This window comes from Parasteatoda tepidariorum, chromosome 9 (genome assembly GCF_043381705.1).
Source record: "Parasteatoda tepidariorum isolate YZ-2023 chromosome 9, CAS_Ptep_4.0, whole genome shotgun sequence".
In the NCBI taxonomy this organism is placed as follows: Eukaryota; Metazoa; Arthropoda; class Arachnida; order Araneae; family Theridiidae; genus Parasteatoda; species Parasteatoda tepidariorum.
The window spans coordinates 31,753,995-31,777,934 of NC_092212.1; the positions used below are offsets into that span (position 1 = coordinate 31,753,995).

General features: G+C 28.9%; 1 protein-coding gene across 1 annotated transcript in view; it reads left to right on the forward strand.

Annotated features, from left to right (window-relative positions):
• The first annotated feature begins 228 nt into the window (after positions 1 to 228).
• Positions 229 to 23,940, forward strand: part of LOC107451539 (acetylcholine receptor subunit beta-like 1) — a 128,167-nt gene continuing 104,455 nt past the window's right edge. Inside the window, exon 1 of the mRNA XM_021148572.3 lies at positions 229 to 1,845. Within this exon, the coding sequence (XP_021004231.1) occupies positions 1,785 to 1,845 (61 nt within the window). The 5' untranslated portion in view covers positions 229 to 1,784. The remainder of the gene's footprint in view (positions 1,846 to 23,940) is intronic.

Sequence of the window (23,940 nt, forward strand, 5' to 3'; positions counted from 1 at the left end):
GTATAGAATACATGAAGGTAATTAATTGAATACAAATACTAAATTAGAATGAAAGGAAACGATGTATCTAATAGTTAAAACGGTTTCATTGTCGGATGTCATAAACACGAATTCCTTACGAGAACTTCACTCGACAATCAACTGAAACCTCAACTATTCAGCTGAAATATCCACCAGGGAGCGTCGTTGTAGATCACCATCCCCTTTTACTCCAAAAAGGAAGCTCAAGATCTGCGCATGCGTGATGTCCGGGAGAAGAACAGGGATCCCTCCTCCTCGTCCGGAATGTATCGCTCCGGCCCCAGCACCAGGTCGATGGGTAACCGGAACGGATGAAATTGAGTGAGGTCCGGCAAAACGTGGGTTGATGATCATCGACAGGGACTTGTGTAAGAGGAGTTCAACTTATTTCTTTTCTTTTGTGAAAAACTACGGTTTAGAAAAGGATATGATGGATACAATTAGAGAGGATATGAGAAAAAGACGTATAGTTTCGTTGAAACTCTTTCCTTTCATTTGAAGCCGGATTTAACCGTATCCTGATTTTTCCTTCTAAATGATTTCAACCATTTGTATGTTTTGGTAGTGAAAAGTATTTCCTCTCTCGCCGGAGAAGAAACAACGTTATAGTTCGATGATAAAGTTGTCTCAGAGACGTTTAAATTTCTCAAGTATCTCACTTTTATTTCGTAGAATTTATTGAATTTAAAAACTCTTAAGTGTTTCAAATATAACTAGCTCAGTATCTGTGCGATTGTTTGGAGTTGTATTATGCTGTGTGAGTTAATTTATAAAAGTGAAACTGTGAATACTATTGAGTTTACAACCATGGTATTTCTGATTTCCTAACAGGATACCAATACAATTTGGTGGTTAATCTGAGAAATCACAGATTCTAATGGTCAATCGGAGAATTCAAGAGCACGTTAATTGAGATTTGGTGGTCAACTTGAGAAACCACAGCTTTTACAATGGAATCAAAGTTGCTCGTCAATGGATATTTGGTATCATTTTGGAATAATGATTTGGATACTAAGGTGAGAGACCTCCGGGAGTTCATGATCTGATGAGACATGATTCTGTGCACACAACGGAAAGAGTGGGGCAATTTGACGAGAATACACGGCAGCTACGCATTGGGTGGTGGTCGCGGGGAACGGTGTTTTTTATGTGGGACTTCAATCCACAAAACTGTTTTTTCTTCTGTTAGAAAACTAATTGGATATTCCAGCCGGAAGAAAGGAGCTCGAAGTCTGGACTGTATTTACTTTTGGCTGTCTCTGGAAGATGATTCTTCATAACATTTGGAAATATATGTAGCTCTATTCATTGATTTTTAAATTCTATTGGCACTAGACTATTATCAGCACTGCTTTTTGTTTTATATCAGGAATTCAGTCTGTTACTTTGATCTTCGCTCAAGCTTTGTATGTAGTGTAGCTGCATGCGTGTGTTCTAAGCGTTTTTTCCTTCTCTCAAAATATTTCGATTCTACGCACGTTGAGATGCTTGTTGTAAATAAGTAAGGCTTTGCTTATATAGTTCGAACGTAGCTCTCTTTTCTTCAATAAGGAGTAATTTGTGGTTAATTAGAAAGCACAGTTCGAAAATTCGTTCATCGAAGACTAATACGAGGTGCTAATTACTAGTCAACTAGTTAAAGGAATACTCAAACAATTAAAAAGAATGAACTACGCTTCGGGAAGGGAAATAATGTTCAGTAGCAACTGCCCTTCTTTAGCGAGTGTGGAGAGGGGTATGTGCTGAAAGAGGCCGTAAAAGCCATGAACTGCCAGTGTTTCCTCGTCATCCTCTTCATCTGCATCAGCTTTCTTGCTACTTTAGGTAAGATATTACTTCCAATCTCTTAACTTAATTATCTGACTCGTGAGTTAAATAAGTATGCTGATGTGATCCTAAAAGTATACCACAATATTTCTCATACACTTAAATTTATTGTTACATTAGGTAAGACATTTTCTGAATCATTTCCAAACTGTAAAATTAATTAACTGATTATAGGTAATTAATGATCTGACTTGCTACATAATATTCTCATACATTTAATTTTTTGCCACATTAGGTAAAACATTTCCGGAATTATTTCCAAACTGTTAAATTAATTCACTGACTTTCGGTAATTAATTACCTCACTTGCTACATAATATTCTCATACATTTAATTTTTTGCCACATTAGGTAAGACATTTCCGGAATTATTTCCAAACTGTTAAATTAATTCACTGAATTTAGGAAATTAATTATCTGTCTAGTGAGTAAGTTAAATTTTAAGTTGCTGATGCGATCCTAAAAGTTACTCATAATAATTTTATACACTTAATTTCTTGTTACTTCAGATTAGACATTTCCTTACCTGCTTCTAATCTGTTCAATTAATTATTTGACTTGTGAGTAAAAAAAAAAAATATCTTTCACACCACACTCTTTTCAAAATTGAGGACAATAATTATTTTCATGTACAGGTTTGGTCAATAGATACAAAAAAAAAAAAAAAAAAAAGAGTAAAAAGTCTTTTTGAGGGGGAAAAACTTTTTTTTTGTTTCTTTGCAAGTGAGCAAAACTGCGTTTATAATGCTATAAAATCACTGATAACCAAACGTAAATGTAAAAAATATAATCTTTGCAATAATAAATACAAAATTATCAAAAATAAAATAAAAACCATATAAACCATTATAAGAAATAAAAAGACAGAAGCTTCAAATTGCAATAACATCGAAATATACAGAATATCTTTTACTAAAATAGCACACACACACAGTAGGGGCCAAACTATAAAGAAGCTACAAGCAAGTAAACAGCACGTCTGAAACTATAATAGATTGGTGGTCAACTATTTTCCTTATTAGCAAAGCTGTTTTCAATGTTATAAATTATTGAGGACAGCAGAGAAAAATCCAATTCAAACTTAACTTTACTAAGGGGCGCATTAACACTAGATTGCCCAAGGAAGTCATTTTGACTGCTTTTTAATTTCAATTAGAAAAACAATAATGACACAATTTCTTAGAATTTTGTGACTTTTCGTACAACATATAATTTTTTTTATTGTTAATATTTACTAATAACTTGTTATATAACTGAAAATAATATCAAAAATATTAAAAATTAATTTTAAACAAATTTCCTTATACATTAGTTATTCTTTCAGAATGCAGTCATTTTGACTGCTTTTGGGCAATATAGGTATTTCAGTCTTTCTAGTGTTAAAGAGGGAAATTTTAAGTATGATGCAATTCTGAAGGTATCCCATAATTATTTTATACAGTTAATTTTTTACTGAAATTTCGTGATTTACTGACTTACTTCCAATCTTTTAAATTAACTACCTGACAAAACTAGTGCTCAAAAAAATTAAACTTTCAGTACGCTTATACACATAATACACTGTAAATCAAATGCCAACCAAATAAGGTGTGGAGTTATATTTTATTATAGTGTAAATTAGTAATTTTTAAACTTGATTATATGATGCTGTTGTTCAATTTAAAGCGAAAGCATGGTTTAATTTAACATCTTACTAAGTCTTAGCCATAACAACTTAAAAACACAAAGCTTTTAAGCTACTATTGTCCAAGTAACAATAGATTATATAATTCCCTTACTGACTTGTCCAACCTAGCACCATGTCATGGGGCTAGAAAGGAGGAAAAAAATTTTATTTTCCCCCAAAATTGCAGGTGAAAAAAAATTTTGAATTTATCATAAACCCATATTTTTAATCCAAAGTTGTTTACTCTATTTTTTATTTGAAATGGAAGCGAAAAACCAAATCAAAAGAAAAGATGAGTTACGCATAATTTATGGTTCAGAGTAATTAATGATAAGCTTATGATTACGAGCAATTTTTTTATTTGACAGCTATCACATAGTTTTCAAATCATCACACTTGATGTTTTTTTTTTTTTTTTTTTTTTTTTTTTTTTTTTTTTTTTTTTTTTTTTTGAATTTGTAATTATAATTGCTATTCTTCAATTTTATGGTTATATTTGCCAGCTTTCAGTTATAATATATTTTAAAATTACAATTGCTGCCCATATTTACTTTTTGTGGTTGAATTTTTTTTCACAAATAAATAATGAGAATTTTTCAGATTTGCTTCCTGAACTTTAAACTATTAAAGCGTGGTTATCAGGATATTTATCTTTGTTTGAGCATGCTTAAAATCGTAATAGTCAAAATAATTTTATTTTTATAATAGCTTTATTTTTTACTTTAATTCAATTTTTAAAGCTAAAATTTCATCATTTCAAATATCGATTTCTTAAAGCTATTTTTTCTGTTCATAATTAAACCTAAATTTAAGATCTGGCATTATAGTTAGAATGATATACTTTATGCCATAATTCGCTCGTGCATTTACTAACTTAAAATGCGTTTTTTTAATTTGTTCTTATGGAATTCTAATTATTTAATCTATTGATGCTTAAACACGAAAAATAGTCTATGTATGAAAATAAAAAAGAGAGAAAGTATTTGTATAACTTAATTTATACTAGGTGGATAATTCTTCCTGTAATCTACCATTTCAGCTCTAAAAATGCTAGTTGTGACTTCAGCTGGGCTATTTGTACCTGGGAAGGGATAAAAAAAATAGCTTTAAAACCAGCTTATGTCCATTATGATTATGTTACCAGTTTATATTTATTATGGAAAGAATCAAAAATTATTTTTTTTTAATTTTATTACCAATGAGCTGCACAATCGATCTTGCCGATGAGCAGACCTAGTGCGTTCTCCAGAGGTAATATCCACTCTTTCAAGAGCACCACGGTGGGTGAGATACCCATTGTGGAATAATTGATTTTTTTAAACCAAAATTTAAAATGCTATTTTATTTTTTTAAAATAAGTAGTGGTTACAAGAATACCTTCGCTATCCTTTTTGTAAAACCTAGAAATTAAATAAGTTTTCCTTCTAGTTCGTTCTCATTCGCGGGGTTTAATCAGTACTACTACATATTTAAATTTCCTCACTTTAACGCCATAATTAAATTTGAAATTTTCTCATTTTAACGCGCATTTAAATGGCAAAATGTGAAAGATCGTGTTTGGCGCTTTTAGAAATGGTGTTATTTTTACTCATGCAAATTGTCCATTTAGTTGAATGAAAATTATAAGCTGTTTTCCTATTTTAATACCATGGTAATAATTAAAAAAACTTTCTTTTATAAATATTGCAATTCTATAAAATGATTTCGAAACTTTTGGTTTAAATCTAAAAAGAAATCATTAATTTCAAATCCTCTTTTTTTGGCGATTCAAACCTTGCATGATAAAATTGACATCGTTTCTAAAAGCGCCAAGGTTGATCTTTCGAATTGTGTCCACAGTTCTGCCAGGTAGAATCCTACAAAACATTTGCTAAAGGTAAATTGTTTACATCGAGTAAGTTTAGAAGGGTTTTTGATCAACCCCTGTATCTTTTTTCTGCTTTGTAAATTAAAATGATAAGACAGTTGCCACCACTTGTGACTTTTTTTGAGAAAAACCACTGTCCTTTTCACGCCTTCGTGTCCAAACGCAGGCAAGGCGCAAATGGGATGAGTTTTATCTATTGCGCAAGTCTTGAATTAAAGATAATATTAAAGATTGGGTCTGCCAACTAAGTTTAAGCTGTTTATTAAAATTTTTTGAAAGTATAAAATGGGAGATCACATAATTTTCTCTTGTTGTTTGATGAAAATTTTTATGAGAAAAATAATTTAATCACTCTTCATCGATTAAATGGATGGTGAGCTGAGGTGCAATTTTGAGATCAAAAATTTTCATTTTTAAACTTAGCATGCCAAACTTGGGGTTACTTTGGCACCTTCTCCATGCATAGCACAAATGACATGAGTAGTTTTTGAGTCATTTATAATCGTCACAGATGTAAAAAAAGACGATGAAGAGTCGAAAATGCTCAGTTTTTTCTTCTTTTTAAATTAACATTCCGTTTTATTGATCTAGAAATTATTACAGGTTAACTTAACTAACAAAAAAAACAAACATAGATTCTAGTGGAATAAAAACATCCTCTTTCGAATGAACCATTCCAATGTATGCATTACAAAATCCTCTAGGCCTGAGTTAGTTTTTAAAAAATTAAGTGTCGAAAATGCTCTGTTTTTTTAAAAAATTGATATTCCGTTTTATTGATCTGGAAAGTAAGATGAATTAATTTTAACAATTAATTTCAACAAACAAAAAAAAACACAGATTCTAGTAATTCTACTAGAATCTACTAGAATATAAATATCCTCTTTTGAATGATTTAAAAAATTATACCGAAAACATTTAATGGCATGCAGAATGTTGAAAAGTAAAAAAAAAAAAAAAAAAGAAAAACCATTCCAATATATGCATTACAAAATCATCTAGCCCTGAGTTAATTTGAAAAAAATTAAGTGTCGAAAATGCTCTGTTTTTTAAAAAAATTGATATTTCGTTACATTGATCTGGAAAGTAAGATAAATTAATTTTACTTAAAAAAAAAAAAAAAAAAAAAAAAACGCAGATTCTAGTAGAATATAAATATCCTCTTTCGAATGATTTAAAAAATTATACCGAAAACATTTAATGGCATGCAGAATGTTGAAAAGTAAAAAGAAAAAAAAAACATTCCAATATATGCATTACAAAATCATTTAGCCCTGAGTTAATTTGAAAAAAATTCAGTGTCGAAAACGCTCTGCTTTTCAAAAAATTGATATTCCGTTTTATTGATCTGGAAAGTAAAATAAATTAATTTTTCTTAAAAAAAAAAAAAAAAAAAAAAAAAAAAAAAAGACACAGATTCTAGTAGAATATAAATATCCTCCTTCGAATGATTCAAAAATTTATACTGAAAACATTTAATGGCGTGCAAAATGTTAAAAAAAAATTAAAAAAAAGCTGACATTTAGTTGCTATTCCAATATATGTTATGCAACAATATATAACTCAAAAGTATTAATAATAAAATCATCCAGCACTGAGTTAATTTGAAAAAAATAAAGCGTCGAAATTGCTCCGTCTTTTTTAAAATTCTCATTCCTTTTTAATAATCTAGAAATTAGCATAAATTAATTTAACTAACAAAAAAAACATAGATTTTAGTAGAATAAAAACATCTTCTTTCGAATGATCTAGAACATTATACAAAAAACATTTAATGACATGCAAAATGTTAGGCGGAAATTTAGTTGCCATCCCAATTTATGCCTCATAAAATCATTAGCCTTGAGTTAATTTTTCAATTTCTTATCAGATTTACTAACTTTCAGTATAAATAAAAAGCAAAAATTTAGACTTATCATTTCATTCCTTTTATGTATCCAATAACTCATAAGTACTAATTAAAATGTTTAAAATTATAAAAAATCATTCTAAATTTTTAATAGAAAATTGCCAAAAAGTCTTCCGCTTTAAAATAAGTTTTAACATTTCACCGCTTAACCAAATATTTATTAATTTGAACTTAAATCAATAACTGTTTATAACAACACTAATTCTAAAAATTATTTTGGTAACAAAAATGTGTTTTTAGGAAACTAAAGCATGTGTAAACATTGACGTTGGTAGAAATACGTTATTCAGGGTAGACAATTTCGAGAAAAATTTAAAATTGGTAATCAATATTTCGTGAGATTGTTCGAATTTTTAATTTTATTTTAATTATTACAAAATTAGGTTGTACAGTTTTAACATCTATATATACTTCTATATTTTCATTTTATTTTGGTGGAAAAGAATTAGTAAAAAGTTTGATTTACTAATCTTCCTCCACCACATCTTAATTTATTCCTGGAATGCTGATTATTTTTTTGTCAACAGAAATAGTGCAAATTGTTAAATATTTTATCCACCATATTTCACCTATTAAAAAAAAGCAATAAATTTTTAATGTATCCCTATATTATTTGAAGTATATATACACAGAAGGGTACGGGCAACTAATAAATAGAAATAATCTACCACAAGGCAATAAAATTAGCAACTTTCTCTATCATATTACAAGTAATAATGATTATGATGCAGATGATGAATAATTTGCAATGATTACTAAAGATTAATAATTTGCACTTAAATTCATGGTGGTAGTTTCGATAGAATTATTAAATAGATTATATTATTGAAAATGAATTCAGTTTCTACCACTTTTTACACTTTAGTCGCTGTTAATATTAGGTCTACCGGAAAATTCAATGCGCGACATAGTTCACATAGTAATATAAAAAAGTATTCCTTTTATAAAAGAACATTTTGCTTTACTGAAAAGGAGGCGTTTGCTTTCTTTTATAGTAATACAAAAGGTTTTGTTTTCCATAAAAGAAAGTATTATGGTAATTCATTAGCTCAATTATATAACATATCCATAATTACACAGGGCTACCAACACTTAACGTTTTTCGAAAATATTTTATTGATTGGCAAGATTTTCGGTAATTTACAAACATTATGAAACCCTCATTTAAGGAGTTATGCTCCAAAGTAGGGTTTTTATATGAATTTTTAAATAATTTACAAGCATTAATATTAATTATAATTTACATGTAAGAAAAAAGCTGCAAATTAAATTTTCGCAACGAAGAATTATATATTAAAATATAAACTTATCTACCACTAGAATAAAATTTTCCCATGAAAGTATTCCATAAAACTAAGCGGGGCATCCGATAAATATGTTTAAGGGTATTTTACCACTTTTTTTAAAAATAAAGACACTTTTTGCCTTCTTGTATAATAGGGCGTCTTCCTTAGAGGGCAGAATTTTCTCTAGCTTTACCATTAAAGATTTAAATTATTAGTCTTAATTTTTTTAAACATTCTCTATGCTTTTATAATAATTAAAAACGTGATCAATTTATGAGCTAAACATAAAAAGTTAAGAGTAGAAATTGCAAAATTTTTATAAAATTTTACTATTTAAAATTTTTTTTGTCAAAATTTAATGTAATTTTAGTCAAGGAATAAATAAATTGCATTTAAAATTTCAAAATGGAATAAATAAATTGCATAAGCATTCAGTATAAAGTGTTGTTAACTCATAAATTTTTAAATTAAAATCATGCTAGAATATCTCCAAACTCTTGAAATAATTAATATAAAAATATGATATTGAATTGTAATAAACTTGTTAGCAACTGCGCTATATGTATAGGACCGTTTTTTTTCTTCAAAAACAAATATTGGGGTAGGACAATTGCTTTAGCATTATTTTTGGAATAGAACCAAAATTCTGGCATCACTGTCTAAAACTATAAATAGCTGGGACTTTTTAAATTGAAATGGCGGCTAATACTACAAAATAACCACTTATTTTAATATAATTCAGGGCTTGAAAAAATTATGGAAACACTTCGATACTAAATCTATGTGAACTATATTTCTTTTAGCAGCAGGTAGCTTAGAAGATTTTACTTGGCAAAATTTTTGCCACAATCTGAAAGACCATGCTTGAAGTTTCTTTAGAAATAACGTTCTTTTTACTCAAGCAATATTTGCGTCAACTGAAATGGGGAGAGAAAGTTAATAATTTCTTTTCAGCTTTAATACCAGCATCATTAAAATTATTTTATAGGACTGCAATACTTAGTTAAGAATACTGTTGAAATTATAGTGGTATAAAAAAAGCAAGCTATGAACTACCAACGCTTACTTTCGTCGATTCAAATTTCATACGAGTAATAAACTTCAAGTCTAATATTTCTAATTCTAACAGTTTTTTTATCATGTAAAATTTTTTCCAAAGCATTTGCTACTGAAAGAGAGTGTTTACATAGAGTTAATATCGAAATGTTTCCATAATTTTGTTCAAACCCTGTATATTGTACCACTTTTATCAATACAGTCAATCTTTGTATAACTTATACAACTTTGTATAACAATACAAAATGTCTGAAAGAAAAAAACGGTTTAGAAAGGTAAAATTTATTTACGAGTTATTCACCAAAAAAGGACATTTATGTCCATAACCTTTATAATAAATAACCTTTATAAATATAACATATCAACCTTTATAAATAATAACCTTTATAAATATAACCTTTATGAATAATAACCTTTATAAATAATAATCTTTATAAATATAACCTTTATAAATCATAACCTTTTGTCCATAACCTTTATAATAAATTTTAAAATTAGAAAGTTTTCCTCATTACACTTTTTCGTAAAAAAATTAAAATACAATTTATTATTTCATGCATGCTAATCCCTTTAAATGAAATATAAATATCATAAAATAACAGCTCAATTCGAATGTATGTCTTGAATGTGTGTAAATATGAAGTATTTACAAAAAAATAATGAAAAGGATCACTCGGAATAACTTCTGATTTAGAGATCGGATTTTCACGTTCTAGGAAAAAATCTTACTGGTTCGAGACGGGCCGTGGGGGCTCAGAAGATCTCTCGCCTCTCAATGAGGTAACCCGAGTTCGAATCCTAGCGATGGTTGATAGATACGAATTACAAATCCAGCACGCATCTACCACAGTGCTGACGTAAAATGTCCTCAGTGGTAGAAGGATCATTTGTTAGAGCCCCCTTGTTATCAGACGAATCGTGGGTGGCTTTCGTGGTTTTCCTCTCACTATAACGAAATGCGGGGTAGTTCCATCAAAAAAAGTCCTCCACGAAGGCAAAATTTCTCCCAATATTTGATTCACTAGTCCCCTTGTATTTTGGATTGGGTTCAAAATTACAAGGCAACAGAGTTGAACATTGGTAGTCGTAAACTCAAAATTGAATCGGCTGTTTAACGACTGTTGTAAAATAAAATGAAATAGTTCGTGATGACGACCTCAAATTAGTGTTGACGATATTTTAAGTTACGAAATCAGGCAAAAAACATACTTTATCTGAACAAACATGCCTTTTTTTGAGAGATTCGGTTTTCTGACACCCAAAATATAGAGGTAGCCGTAATGAAGAAAATATGGTCCCCATAGTTTGCTCAGGAGAGCGTTCCAAAGTTGGACCTCCAAATGTTAATTTTTCTTTTTGGGTATTTCGCCATATCTCGAGAACTTTTTAAACTAATTAAAAATTTTTTGCAGACAAATATAAAATCTCTAACCCAAAGATAATTCCATGCAAAAACATCTTATCTCGAATATTTATTACTTTATTAAATAGTAGTCAAAAAAATTTTGATTTTTAAGGAATACAATTTTCTATGCCATTTTAAGGAATGCAATTTTATGTGGCAACATGCAAAATTTGAGAGTAATCGGTTGAATGGTTCCTGAGAAATCAAATTTTAGAAATATGACTTTTTAAAAATTTGATTTCTCAGAAACTACTCCACCGATTTCGCTCGAAATTTGTATTTGCTCAGTTTTGCCTTATTTCACGTAAGCATACTCGAAACTCGTGTAAAAATTAAAAGTAGAATAAAAAAATAAATAAATGAAAAATAAAAAACTGATACATTGAAAATACTTATATAGATACGACCACAGATTAATAAATATCTTTAAAAATGTCACGTACCTCTCCATCCACTAAGCTCTTCATTTGTGACTCCTGATTAAGTTTAAAATCTATAAAACATAAATACAAACTGTTGCCAACTATATCCCTAAATTAGTAACACTGATTGTGTGCAATGTTTAAACTGATTGCGACAGAAAGACATAGAACATCTCCCTACCCTTTTTTTTGTCAGAATATACGTATTTTTTATTCTTAAAGCTCAAACTCTTATTTTAAATTTGACCGGAGCTGAATTTTTTGAACTTCGATCTGATCATGAAATATTCAAATAAATCTTGAAAAAAAAATATCTGAATAGCATCTCAGATGTGATCTAGATATTTTGTTTTCAATTTTCTTAAGATTAACCTAATAATGACCGACCACAAAAAGTGGTTAATTTACAAAAAAATAAATAAATTAATTAATTTAAAAAACAAACAAACACTGTGTAAAAGTGGTTAAGACCAAGTTTATGTTATCTTCCACTAAAGATTCTGAACTACCTGTTTTGACTTCAAATAAAAACATAAGTAATTGTATAATTAATATTTTATTGCAGACAGAACTATCTTTTTTCTGCAAAAAAATCTTTTAACTTATGAGGATTTTGAAAATAATTCTTTCTAGTGGTAGCGAACCAAAGTAGAAATTTTTAAAGCANAATAAATAAATTAATTAATTTAAAAAACAAACAAACACTGTGTAAAAGTGGTTAAGACCAAGTTTATGTTATCTTCCACTAAAGATTCTGAACTACCTGTTTTGACTTCAAATAAAAACATAAGTAATTGTATAATTAATATTTTATTGAGGACAGAACTATCTTTTTTCTGCAAAAAAATCTTTTAAAATAAAATATTTGTGAGGCAACTATTCTATTTTTTTTTTAAAAAAAACACTGCTTATTAAAAAGAAGAAAAGCACGAATAGGTTCATATGACTTAAAAGTTCTTATTAACATTTCCCACCATTATTCTGCTACGTTTCATTTCTTAAAAATTTTATTTTTACTATAAAATAATTCGTTATTTGTCAAATATAATTAGAAATTAGCTTTAGAAATTTAATTAAAAAATTAAGCAGGTTGTTGAAAGGATTTCACAAAAACTGAGTCACAGACTCTGTTGAAATTTCGAGAAATATTTTTTCTTTAAGTGTAACTTGTTTCACAGGGCTATATAATATATGGTATAAAAATCACTGAAAATGTTCTCCAAACTCAATACCCGGTGCAATAGTGCTGAGAAAACAAATTTTACTTTTTTTTAAAAATTTAACTTTTTTTTTTAAATCTATCATTCAGCTCATAATTATTTCAATTTAGAATAAGAGAATTTTAAATTGTGTAGAATTAAGTAAATTTAAATTTCGTTTTTTAAATATTGAATACAGTTCTTAATAACAATTATTTTGTGATAAAGACATCATGCATTTTTTGAAATTTAATTTTTCACTTGAATTTTTATAAAACATAAAAATAGGTGCAAAATACTTTTCTTCAACATACATTGTGATTTATTCACTGAAGAGAATTTATAAGTATTATGTATTAGTATAAAAAATGCTCAGTTTGAATGAGGGTAGTATATACCGAAAACATAGTTTTATTGCCTTTGCCGAGCCATCTAAATGGATCAGTTTATTGCTTAATGATTAGTTGGTTATTGTTCGGTTTCTAAATATCTAGCTTGCTAACTTGTACGCATTTGCGTAAAATTTTATTTTTATATTTAGAGTTGTAGTAACATGTATGCTTTCTATACATTCCTTCCATTTATAAACATAATTTGTAATGATTATAACAACCACTATTTCTTAAGAAAAATAAAGTTTATATAATAATATGTGATAACTAATAATTGTTTAAACAAACTTTATCCGAATAATTTAGATTTCAAGGCCTAGGATTTAGGGTCTAGATTTCAATTTAATATCTAATTTACCACCACTGGGAAAAATCATCCTCGAAAGGATGAAAAGTTGGTAGCTATGAAATATAGTGTTTCGCGGAATCCCAGGGTTACATGGATGGGTCGTAGGGGTTTCGAGAGCTATGAATTTTCGTAATTAAATTTAAATCTGATTAATATTCCATCACTTATTTAATAATTCCGTTATGTTTATAAAATTATTTAACTGAAATGTTTGTAAAGAAAGAAAATTTAAAACTGCTTTTTCTAATAACAATATAATGAATGCATTATAAAAATGATGTATTGATTTATGAAAAGCTCCAGTAATGTTTCGCATCGAATGAAAATAATCAACAATGAAGAAGTATGTTTCGTTGATAATGTTTATTTTCTTCCCCTTTAGATTTTATTTTAATGGAAACCATATTTCAGCTTATTAATTTTCAAATAAATCAAAAAACATATTTAGATCACTACTAATTTTTAAAAATAAAAATTAACAGTTTTTCTTTAACCCTTTCGAAGGCTATGGTAAGTATACTTACCTCCAATTTTTAAAGTCCATGTTAAATTTTCTACCACTTTTAATTTAGGTTTCCATTTATTAATTACTTCAGCTTTCTTAAAGTGCGTTTGAATAAAATTAATAACCATTTTTCAGTGTAAGAAAACGTATAAAAGTTATAAAATGCATAATTCCTGTTGAAGTTTGTAGCATTTATAAAATTTATTTCATAAATAAAGAAAAATAAAAGTCAATAAGTTCCCAATAGGTCGTGGTAAATATATTTACCGCCAAAAAATGGCATTCAAATTTAAATAAATTTTTTATAAGCTTAATGAGTTTTTCTCTTCTTATATCAATAACTATTCTTATATGAATTTCAATTCCAAAAATTTTTTAATTTATTCTTACTAGAAGTAAATGGCCCACTAAAGGGTTAATTAATATGTTCACAATTGCTTATGAAACTTATACATTAAAACTCTGGGTTCCGGCAAAAGAAAGTAGATTATTATTGGTTTCATTTGCCGAAAGAAATTGGGAACCTATAAAAAGTATTTTATACATAGGTGTAAATAAACGAACATTTTTTAAGAGCAGATATGCCAACTATTGCGGATTCCACAAAATATTTTAAAAATTTTTAGAGAACTATAAACTAAAATTAGCAGATTTTCGGTTAATTTTGCCAACTTTTTAAAAGGCTCAACACGGCATTAGAGTGGTCATAGTCTTAAGCTTTTTGGCCTGCCTCGCAGGGGCTTCTTACCATTTCATTGTTATTTACTTGATCATGTCATGTANAGCTATGAAATAGTGTTTCGCGGAATCCCAGGGTTACATGGAGGGTCGTAGGGGTTTCGAGAGTTATGAATTTTCGTAATTAAATTTAAATCTGATTAATATTCCATCACTTATTTAATAATTCCGTTATTTTTATGAAATTATTTAACTGAAATGTTTGTAAAGAAAGAAAATTTAAAACAGTGTTTTTTCTAATGACAATATAATGAATGCATTATAAAAATGATGTATTGATTTATGAAAAACTCCAGTAATGTTTTATATGGAATAAAAATAATCAAATTCAACATTGAAGTAGTAATGTTTATTTTCTTCATCTTTAGTTTTTATTTTAATGGAAAACATATTTCCGTTTATTCATTTTCAAACAAATCAAAAAACAAATTTAGATCACTACTAATTTTTAAAAATAAAAATTAACAGTCTTTCTTTAACCCTTTCGAAGGCCGTGGTAAGTATATTTACCACCAATTTTTAAAGTCCATGTAAATTTTTCTACCACTTTTAATTTCGGTTTCCATTTATTAATTACTTCAGCTTTCTTGAAGTGCGTTTGAATAAAATTGGCGGCAATTTTTTAGGGTAAGAAAACGCATAAAAGTTATTAAATGCATAATTCCTACTGAAGTTTGTAGCATTTATAAAATTCATTTTATAAATAAAGAAAAATAAAGTCAATAAGTTCGTAATAGGTCGTGGTAAATATATTTACCACAAAAAATGGCATTCAAATTTAAATAAATTTTTTATAAGCTTAATGAGTTTTTCTCTTCTTATATCAATAACTATTCTTATATGAATTTCAATTCCAAAAATTCTTTAATTTATTCTTACTAGAAGTATATGGCCCACTAAAGGGTTAATTAATATGTTCACAATTGCTTATGAAACTTATACATTAAAACTCTGGGTTCCGGCAAAAGAAAGTAGATTATTATTGGTTTCATTTGCCGAAAGAAATTGGGAACCTATAAAAAGTATTTTATACATAGGTGTAAATAAACGAACATTTTTTAAGAGCAGATATGCCAACTATTGCGGATTCCACAAAATATTTTAAAAATTTTTAGAGAACTATAAACTAAAATTAGCAGATTTTCGGTTAATTTTGCCAACTTTTTAAAAGGCTCAACACGGCATTAGAGTGGTCATAGTCTTAAGCTTTTTGGCCTGCCTCGCAGGGGCTTCTTACCATTTCATTGTTATTTACTTGATCATGTCATGTATTCCTCGCGATTTGTGATGAGAAAAATGAAGAGAAATTAAAGAATGATAAAATGAATAATCATAACTGTATCAACGTAGATGTTTAGCATAAGCCTTTGAATTATTTAGAAGTACTGGTGAAGAAAAAGCATATAAATCGAATTTACTAAACCAAGAATCATACATTAAAAGACTATACTACTCGAAAATATTTATTCGTAGTTCAAAGCAGGTTGGCATCTCTGTTGGACAGCAAGCAGGATTATAACATGTTAAAATTTTTTCAAAAGTAGATGTAGTCAAAATAATTTTAAATCACATTTATTCAAATAAAAATAATGCATGGATGTATAAATTTTGCTACTAACTAAATATAAAAATAAAATCTTACGGAAAATCCGAAAAAGATGGCAAGCATGAAGAAAAACGGATGGATTCTTAAGTACTGATATAGGGTTTATGAGAAATCTATTTGTTTTAAAAATTTCGGCTTCAGTTCATTAACATTGATAAATATATTTTGCGCGAAACTTAAATGTTGGAGGATATGCAGGGGTGTGGTTTTCCAATTCAGCGGCGTTTAAAAACCCGCTCCCCAGTTTAAATATAATTTTTAAACAAATAAAAAAAAAACTTGATTCTTGACATTATTTTAGTTCAGATAACAAATCAAAAAGAAATAAAAGCTTAGACTATAATTAGGACCAACTACAATTGAGATTAAATCTCCAAAGATTAAATCTCCAAAAAAGAGTCGTAAGGGGTCCCCACTAGACTATAATTTAGCTACCGGGTTGTCATCTATGTTTGTAAATTTTTATAACTCTTAAAAAGTAATGTCATAGGTAACAGTTGAAAATATCTACTTGGTTAAGCACTTTGTTGGTGAATTTAAATTTTACATTATTGCACTAAGTGGCGAGACATAAATGTATTCGTACGGAATCAGAATCAGGATAGCAAAAAATAAAAAGCGGTAGCTTAAGCTTGGACATAGCTAATTTGGCAGACTTATATTTGCTTTCACTTTAAATCTAACTCCCCTGTGTGTTAAAGTGTAACTATACATTTTTTTTAAATTTAAACTAAGTAGTGGTGAATTAAATAAAGCTAACTATTACTACCCCGCCCACAAATAAACTGTTATAAAAATAGCTTGTCTACCAGTTTTATGTTTTTAATCCTGATTATCGCCACCCTGAGAATGCATATATGTCTCGCCCGTCTCGAAGAGGTTAATAAATAACTTACATAAAACATTAATAAATAATAACTAGCTCTTTCACCATGCTAATTAAAGTATTGCTAGTGCAACAGGTCTGTCAGCTTTTTACACTTTAAGGAAAATTTCTTCTAGTGGTAGCTAAGTTTATGCTTCAATGTGTGACTCCTTTTTTCTTAAATTTGTAATAAATTAATTTCCAGCACCAATCTATGTAAGTGATTCAAAAGTTCATATAAAATTCAACTTTGTTCAAGTTCCCTTGTGGTGAGGATTTTAAAATGCTGGCAAAATTACTAATACTTCTGAAAGGTTTAGTTTTTATTTGCCAATAACTCTAGAAAATATTTTCCGTGGTAAACAATATCCCTGAAAATACGTCACCGTGCTTTACCATCACCTATATCAGAAACAGGGCTGAAAGCCTATATATAGCAAGACCGAAATGAGCAAAAACTGGTACGAAAGGCATTTCATTCTAGCATTTTTTTCGAGAAACTTTTAATTTTTTTAACTACAGAAATTTTTTTACAATTTTATCATATATATAAAACAGCTTCTTTCTTTATAGAAAAGTAGATATAACTGATTAATTAAAACAGAGAATAGTTTAACTCCTCCCGAAAACATGTTAAAACTGAAATGGGCTGACTACCAGCTTTTCCCCTTTCACCCATGATCAGAAAGACTCCACACGGTCTTTTATAAGTAGTCCGCGCAGACTATTTAAAAAGTGAACCAGTTGCGCGCATGAACGCAAAAACTTTTATAAAAGTAATTGAGAGAAATTTAACATCTGTATTTGAGAATTGGATTTGTAGTGGTTGACAAGTGAATGAGGCAAACCATTAATATTCTTAAATAAAACAAATTTTTAGTCATATACTTGCTACCACTTTTTTATTTTGACTAGATTTTTTATTAAATGACTCGTTCTTTAATGTATACCTGCCAACTTTTCCGGATTTTCCAAATGATTTTATTTTCATATTTAAAGTGGTAGTAAATATATACTATTTTTTTCTTTTATGAACTTAATTTTTAAATGATTTGTATCACCACTATTCTTACAAAAATTAAGCACATATATTAATATGCGTTACTATCATGGTTGCATACCCTCCAACTGCTACGGAGTTTCCGTAGTTTCAGAAATCTTCTTTTCAGACGGTAGCAAAATTAATATCTTAATATTTAAAAAAAAATTAATTTTAGCTTAACTTGTCCCCTATTACTTATAAAAGTGCAGGCCATATGGCTTAAGTTCTGATAAAAGTTTTATGAAAGATCCATTTGCTTTAAAAATTTCTACTTTGTTTCGCTACCACTAGAAAGAATTATTTTCAAAATCCTCATAAGTTGGAGGGTATGTGGTTGTCAACTTAAGTTTTCTCAAATACAACGTATTTGTTTGCTTAAAATTAAAGTTTTAATTTCATTTTAATACCACTGGGAAAAATGATAATGGAAGGGATTAAAAGTTGGCAGGTAATGGGATATCCTTCACAGTGGTTTAATCAGACTACCTATAAAAAACCGTGTGGAGGCTTTCAGTTATAGGTGGCGTTGGTTTTACCCACTAAGTTTTTCAAATGACTACCAAATGTTTTGAAATGTTATTCTATATGAATGAGTAACTCAGTTTGACCCATTCGGCCAAGATTCGACTTGACTTGATATAGAGTTGAATAAAGTACCTGCCCGCTCACTTCTTCATCTGTTTCATTTGGCCTAAGGCAACGGTGAATATTGACTTTTAAAATTTGTAGAAAGTTTCCACAGTAAGGCTGTGGATGTCTTGGGTGGGTGGTGGCTTGAAGGGAGATGACTGTGTCTATGGCTTTTCTGCTATGAGTGATCTAAGAAGGTTGACTAGCTCCTGATCTTTCAGGAGTTGCTGCAATTCCTTGACGATATGTAGGAATCTGGTTGCTGAGTCTGAGGTTCTCTTTGGGCTGGGCGGGTCCTGCCAAGATTTACAGCGATATTTTGAATGATAATCAAGTAAAATGAAAAACGGAAAAACTGGCATTTTTCGAGTCAGAAAGCAGTCCAACATATAAAATGTTGACGAATAACAACAGTGATTAACAACTGATTTGTATTAGGGGTAATATTATGTAATATTTTAACAGTAAAATTTTTAGCATTGTTTTTTCCAAGATGGCGGCACACGCGGGTCATGAGAAAATTAGAAAACTTGGATTTTTCTTCGATGTATATCCATCCAGAGATGCCAACTTGCTCCGGACAGCAAATACATATTTTAAAGTGGTAGTTTATTCAATTTAGTAGATTTTTATTAACCACTATTTCTAAATAATTCGTAGGCTTATATCGTTCTCCACTTTATAATACTTAAGTCATGCTGTAACATTTAAAAAGCAATCAAAAATAGTAAAATATTTGCAAAATTTACTTTGTAGTTGTTTACCTTTTTTTTTAAAAATTATTTTGGCTTGTCCGGAGCAGTTGGCATCTCTGTCTATCCAAACGACAGATTAAAAAATTTAAACCACCCAAATTTTTTTACCACACTCATGATAATTCGACAAGACTATAAGAAAATAGTGGTAAATAGTTTATAATTTAGAATAGTAAAAACGTATTTCGTATAAGAACATATAAGATGGCAGGCGCGGAGCTAGAGAAAATTAGAAAACTAGGATTTTTCTTCAATGTGTACATGTTCGACATATTAAAATATTGAAACTACCCTGATTTTTGCAGCAATTCATAATAATTTGACATGACTATAAGCAAATCGTGATAAATAGTTTATAATTTAGAATAGTATGAACGTATTTTACTCATAACGAAAATCAGCTAGAATGGTTTAAAATAAATGGAATGGTTTTACTATAATTTTTTCTTTCTTTTCCGTCGTACTTTGAGTCTTGATGTTACTACTAATAAATTATCTTCCATGATTAATCACGTAGCAATTTGGCAGCGATATATTATCATTTGTTGTTGATATCCGTAAAAGAGTTTGAAATATTTATTTATTGTTTTACCATTTCGGAAAAATAGTCTATAGCCAGTTTTAATGAATTCTAATGTTTATTAAAATTATTTTAAAAATTGATTATATGTTATGTTAAAAAAATAAATGTAAAGTCAGTTTTGCGATTAAAATTTATCTCTTTGACGCAGATAGGACACCAGTGTCTGTTTTATACATATTTTTTCTGACGCTCGAATTAGAAACAAAAATATATTTTGTTATTTTTTAATTATAAAAAATAGTCTAATAGCTAAAAAAATTATGCTGGATTATCGGAATTATATTTTTGCTAAAATATAAAATCCAAAAGAAAAAAAGTAGTTTGAAATTTTTTTTCCATTCATATACAAAAATTTATCAATGGTTGATTTTGTAACTCAAGGAAATTTCAATGATGATAACTGTTTCTCTTAGATCTCAATAACTGCAAATAAGTACAAGTTTTGAAAATTACTGTTTGGAAGTAAGCTGTGTTTGGGAAATTTTACCAGTAACGCTGAAAAAGATACCGGTGTCTTATGCTGAATTTCATATCCATAAATTATCAAAATGCTAAACATTTTTTTTCCATTTATTTTTACATAAATTACAACAAAATAATGAACAAAAATATGAAAAATAGGTTCAACAAAAATTTTGCGTCAAAAGGTCAAATATTACTTAAAGTATAGTCACAAGGTGTGATATGTTGACAAAATTTATTCATTTCGTGCAAAGGAATAAAAGAAAGGATTTCAATTACAAAAGCAGCAAATTAACTTGAGCCCTCAATGGACCAATATTCGCGAATCTTCACTCAATAAGAGTTTATAAGGCCGTTATTTTCCAATACTGACCTTATATAGAATTATATAGAATATATAATATAGAATTAGAAGCCTTATATAGAATATATAGAATATTATATAGAATATAGAATTGTCTTATATAGAATATAGAATTGTCTGGCCGCCTTATATAGAATATAGAATTGTCTGATTCACCCGATATTTTACGGCCACTTTACAACCAATATCGACCCAATATACAGTTACCAGATTCACCCGATATTTTATAAACATTATTCAGGCCAATATAGGACCTATATTGGGCTTATATAGGCCGATATTGGCCTATATAGGTCCAATATTTAAAAATCTTGACATCCCAATATTGGCCCTTTGGTGCACGTTCTTATAGTAGGACTCATATTGAGCTATTTTGAGCCCATTTGGGGCCAAGGCATAATTGTTAGTAGGGAAACTTTCGCCCTGAAAGAAATTGATTTTTAGATTCAATTTAGTGAGTCTAACGCTCAATCAAAAGATAGTTTCGATAGACTATTCACAAAAGATAGACTATTTTGATAGGCTATTCACAAAAGATAAAGATAGACAAAGATAGAAAGATAGACTATTCACAAAATATTTCTGCCTATGAAATGAAACAAAATCACCAAGTGCGTGTTGTTTGGCTTATTCATTCGCTTCATGCAAAGCAAAATGATATTTTCTTGGAAAGAATTCGCCTATATAGGATCAATATACAGGCCTATATAGGATCAATATACAGGCCTATATAGGACCGACATTGGCCTATATAGGGCCAATAATAAAAATTCTAGACATCCCAATATTGGCCCCTTGGCGCATGTTCATATAAGACTCATATTGAGCCAATTTTGAGTTCATTTGGGGCCAAGGCATAATTGTTACTAGGGAAACTTTCGCTCTGAAAAAAATTGGTTTTTAGATTCAATTTAGTGAGTCTAACACTCAATCAAAAGATAGTTTTGATAGACTATTCACAAAAGATTGACTATTTTGATAGACTATTCACAGAAGATAAAGATAGACAAAGATAGAAAGATAGACTATTCACGAAATATTTATGCTTATGAAATGAAACAAAATCCCCAAGTGCGTGTTGTTTGGCTTATTCATTAGCTTCATACAAAGCAAAATGACATTTTCTCAGAGAGAATTTGCCAAATAAAAAAAAAATAATTGTTTGCCTAAAGCACATTATAGTTGAAAACTGAGTTAAAGAAAAGCTTTTAAATTAACTGTAAGAATTTTGTTTCAGAAGAAAAAAAATATTTTGCTCTTAGATTCAATTTAGAGAATCTAAAATTCGTAAACCTTATCACGAAACGAGGAAGATTCCCATAGGAATAAAGGTGTTATTTTAAAAGCAGATTTAAAGGGGTTGCAGAAGTCGCTAAAGAAAAAAAGTAAACAGAATAATCTGTTTCTGACGAAAGTTTAAAAAAAAGGGTTCAATTTACGAATTAGTTTAACATGGCAAAAAAAAACTCCTCTTTCACTTGTTGAGTTTAGGAAAGATATTTCATTAAATCGGCAAAAATATTTGCAATCCCTTTTACTAATTAAACTCGTTTTAAGGATTATGTATTTTTTGTAATATTTTATTGTAAGAACAATTTTAACTTTTTTTTCGTTCTTTCAAGTAATGCAATTAAGATTTCATGCTTAGAAGCATTTTGCTTCACATTGTTTGCAATGTATTTTTAAACGGTGAAATATTTGTTTTAAGTTAAGTGCTCGCTGCAATGGCATTAGTGTTTTTTCTATCTTAATTATGGTGCGATATTTTATTTTGTTTGAATGGTTGCAACAAAGGAAAACACTTACTTGATGCTAATTATAAAATATGATATGGGGAAAAGGATTATTTCTTTTTGAGATAATGAATATTTTATAACGGAATAAATCTTTAAGAAAATGAAATAAGTAATTAAAAATAAGAAATGCATTTGAAATCAGATTTTTTTAAATTTGGGATGTTTATTCTAATTCTACTTTTTTACTCTCTTACTTTAAATTTCACTCTTGCAAAAAATAAATAAATAAAATTAATGAAAAAAAAAATAATAATTGATAAAAAAGTCAATAAATAAATAAAATTAATAAAAAATAAAGTCTTAAAAGCAAATATCAAAGTACCGAAATGACATTACTTTCCGGTTCCCCTAATCTTATCAGTGCCCTAAGTTTAGAATTAATACCTTTGAAGGGGTTATTTTATGGTTAAATATTTAGTGGTAGAAACGTATAATAATAATATAATAAAATAAATAAAAAGAGGATAAATTTGGATGAGAAGCCCATAAAAACAAAACAAAAGGGCCGTGAACGACCTCAGGTGCTTAGATGATCATTAAAACAAAACACACGTTTATAAATGATTTGGGAGAATTTTTTCCCCACAAAAATAGGAGAAGTTATCATTTACGATATTCTCTCATTCAAATTATGTTATTTATAGTAATAATAAAATAAATTTCTATTGAATTTCATACATTAACGTTCAAATTACAGTGCTGAAGTCAGACTAAAAATGCTCCCATTTGAAAAGTTGCTGTTCTTACTCATACCTCTGTTTGAAGAAAGCCTACACCAGGTCCAAAAAATCCCGTCACCTGAGAACATCAAAAATCTACTCCTGCTCAATCAACAGTTCTCTCCGGGAGGCTTCCAAACAATTAAGAAGGTGAGCAGGACTAGCAGGAAAGGATCAGGAGCAAGGAGAACATTTTATCCCCCATTCTGAAATTTTATGCATTTCAATTGACCACATCCGAATCTTGCCAAGCCGTTTGTAAAGTCCCGGGGCCACTGCATAACAGAGACAGGGCCGGATCATAACCTCCTATATGAGAAAGCTTCCTCACGCTTTCTTATAAGTAGTCTGCGCAGACTAGTTAAAAAGTAAACCAGTTATGCGCGTGAACCCAAATTTTATTTTAAAAGTAAATGAGAGGAATTTATTATGCATATTTGAGAATTGAATCTGAAGTGGTAGACAAGTAAATAAGAC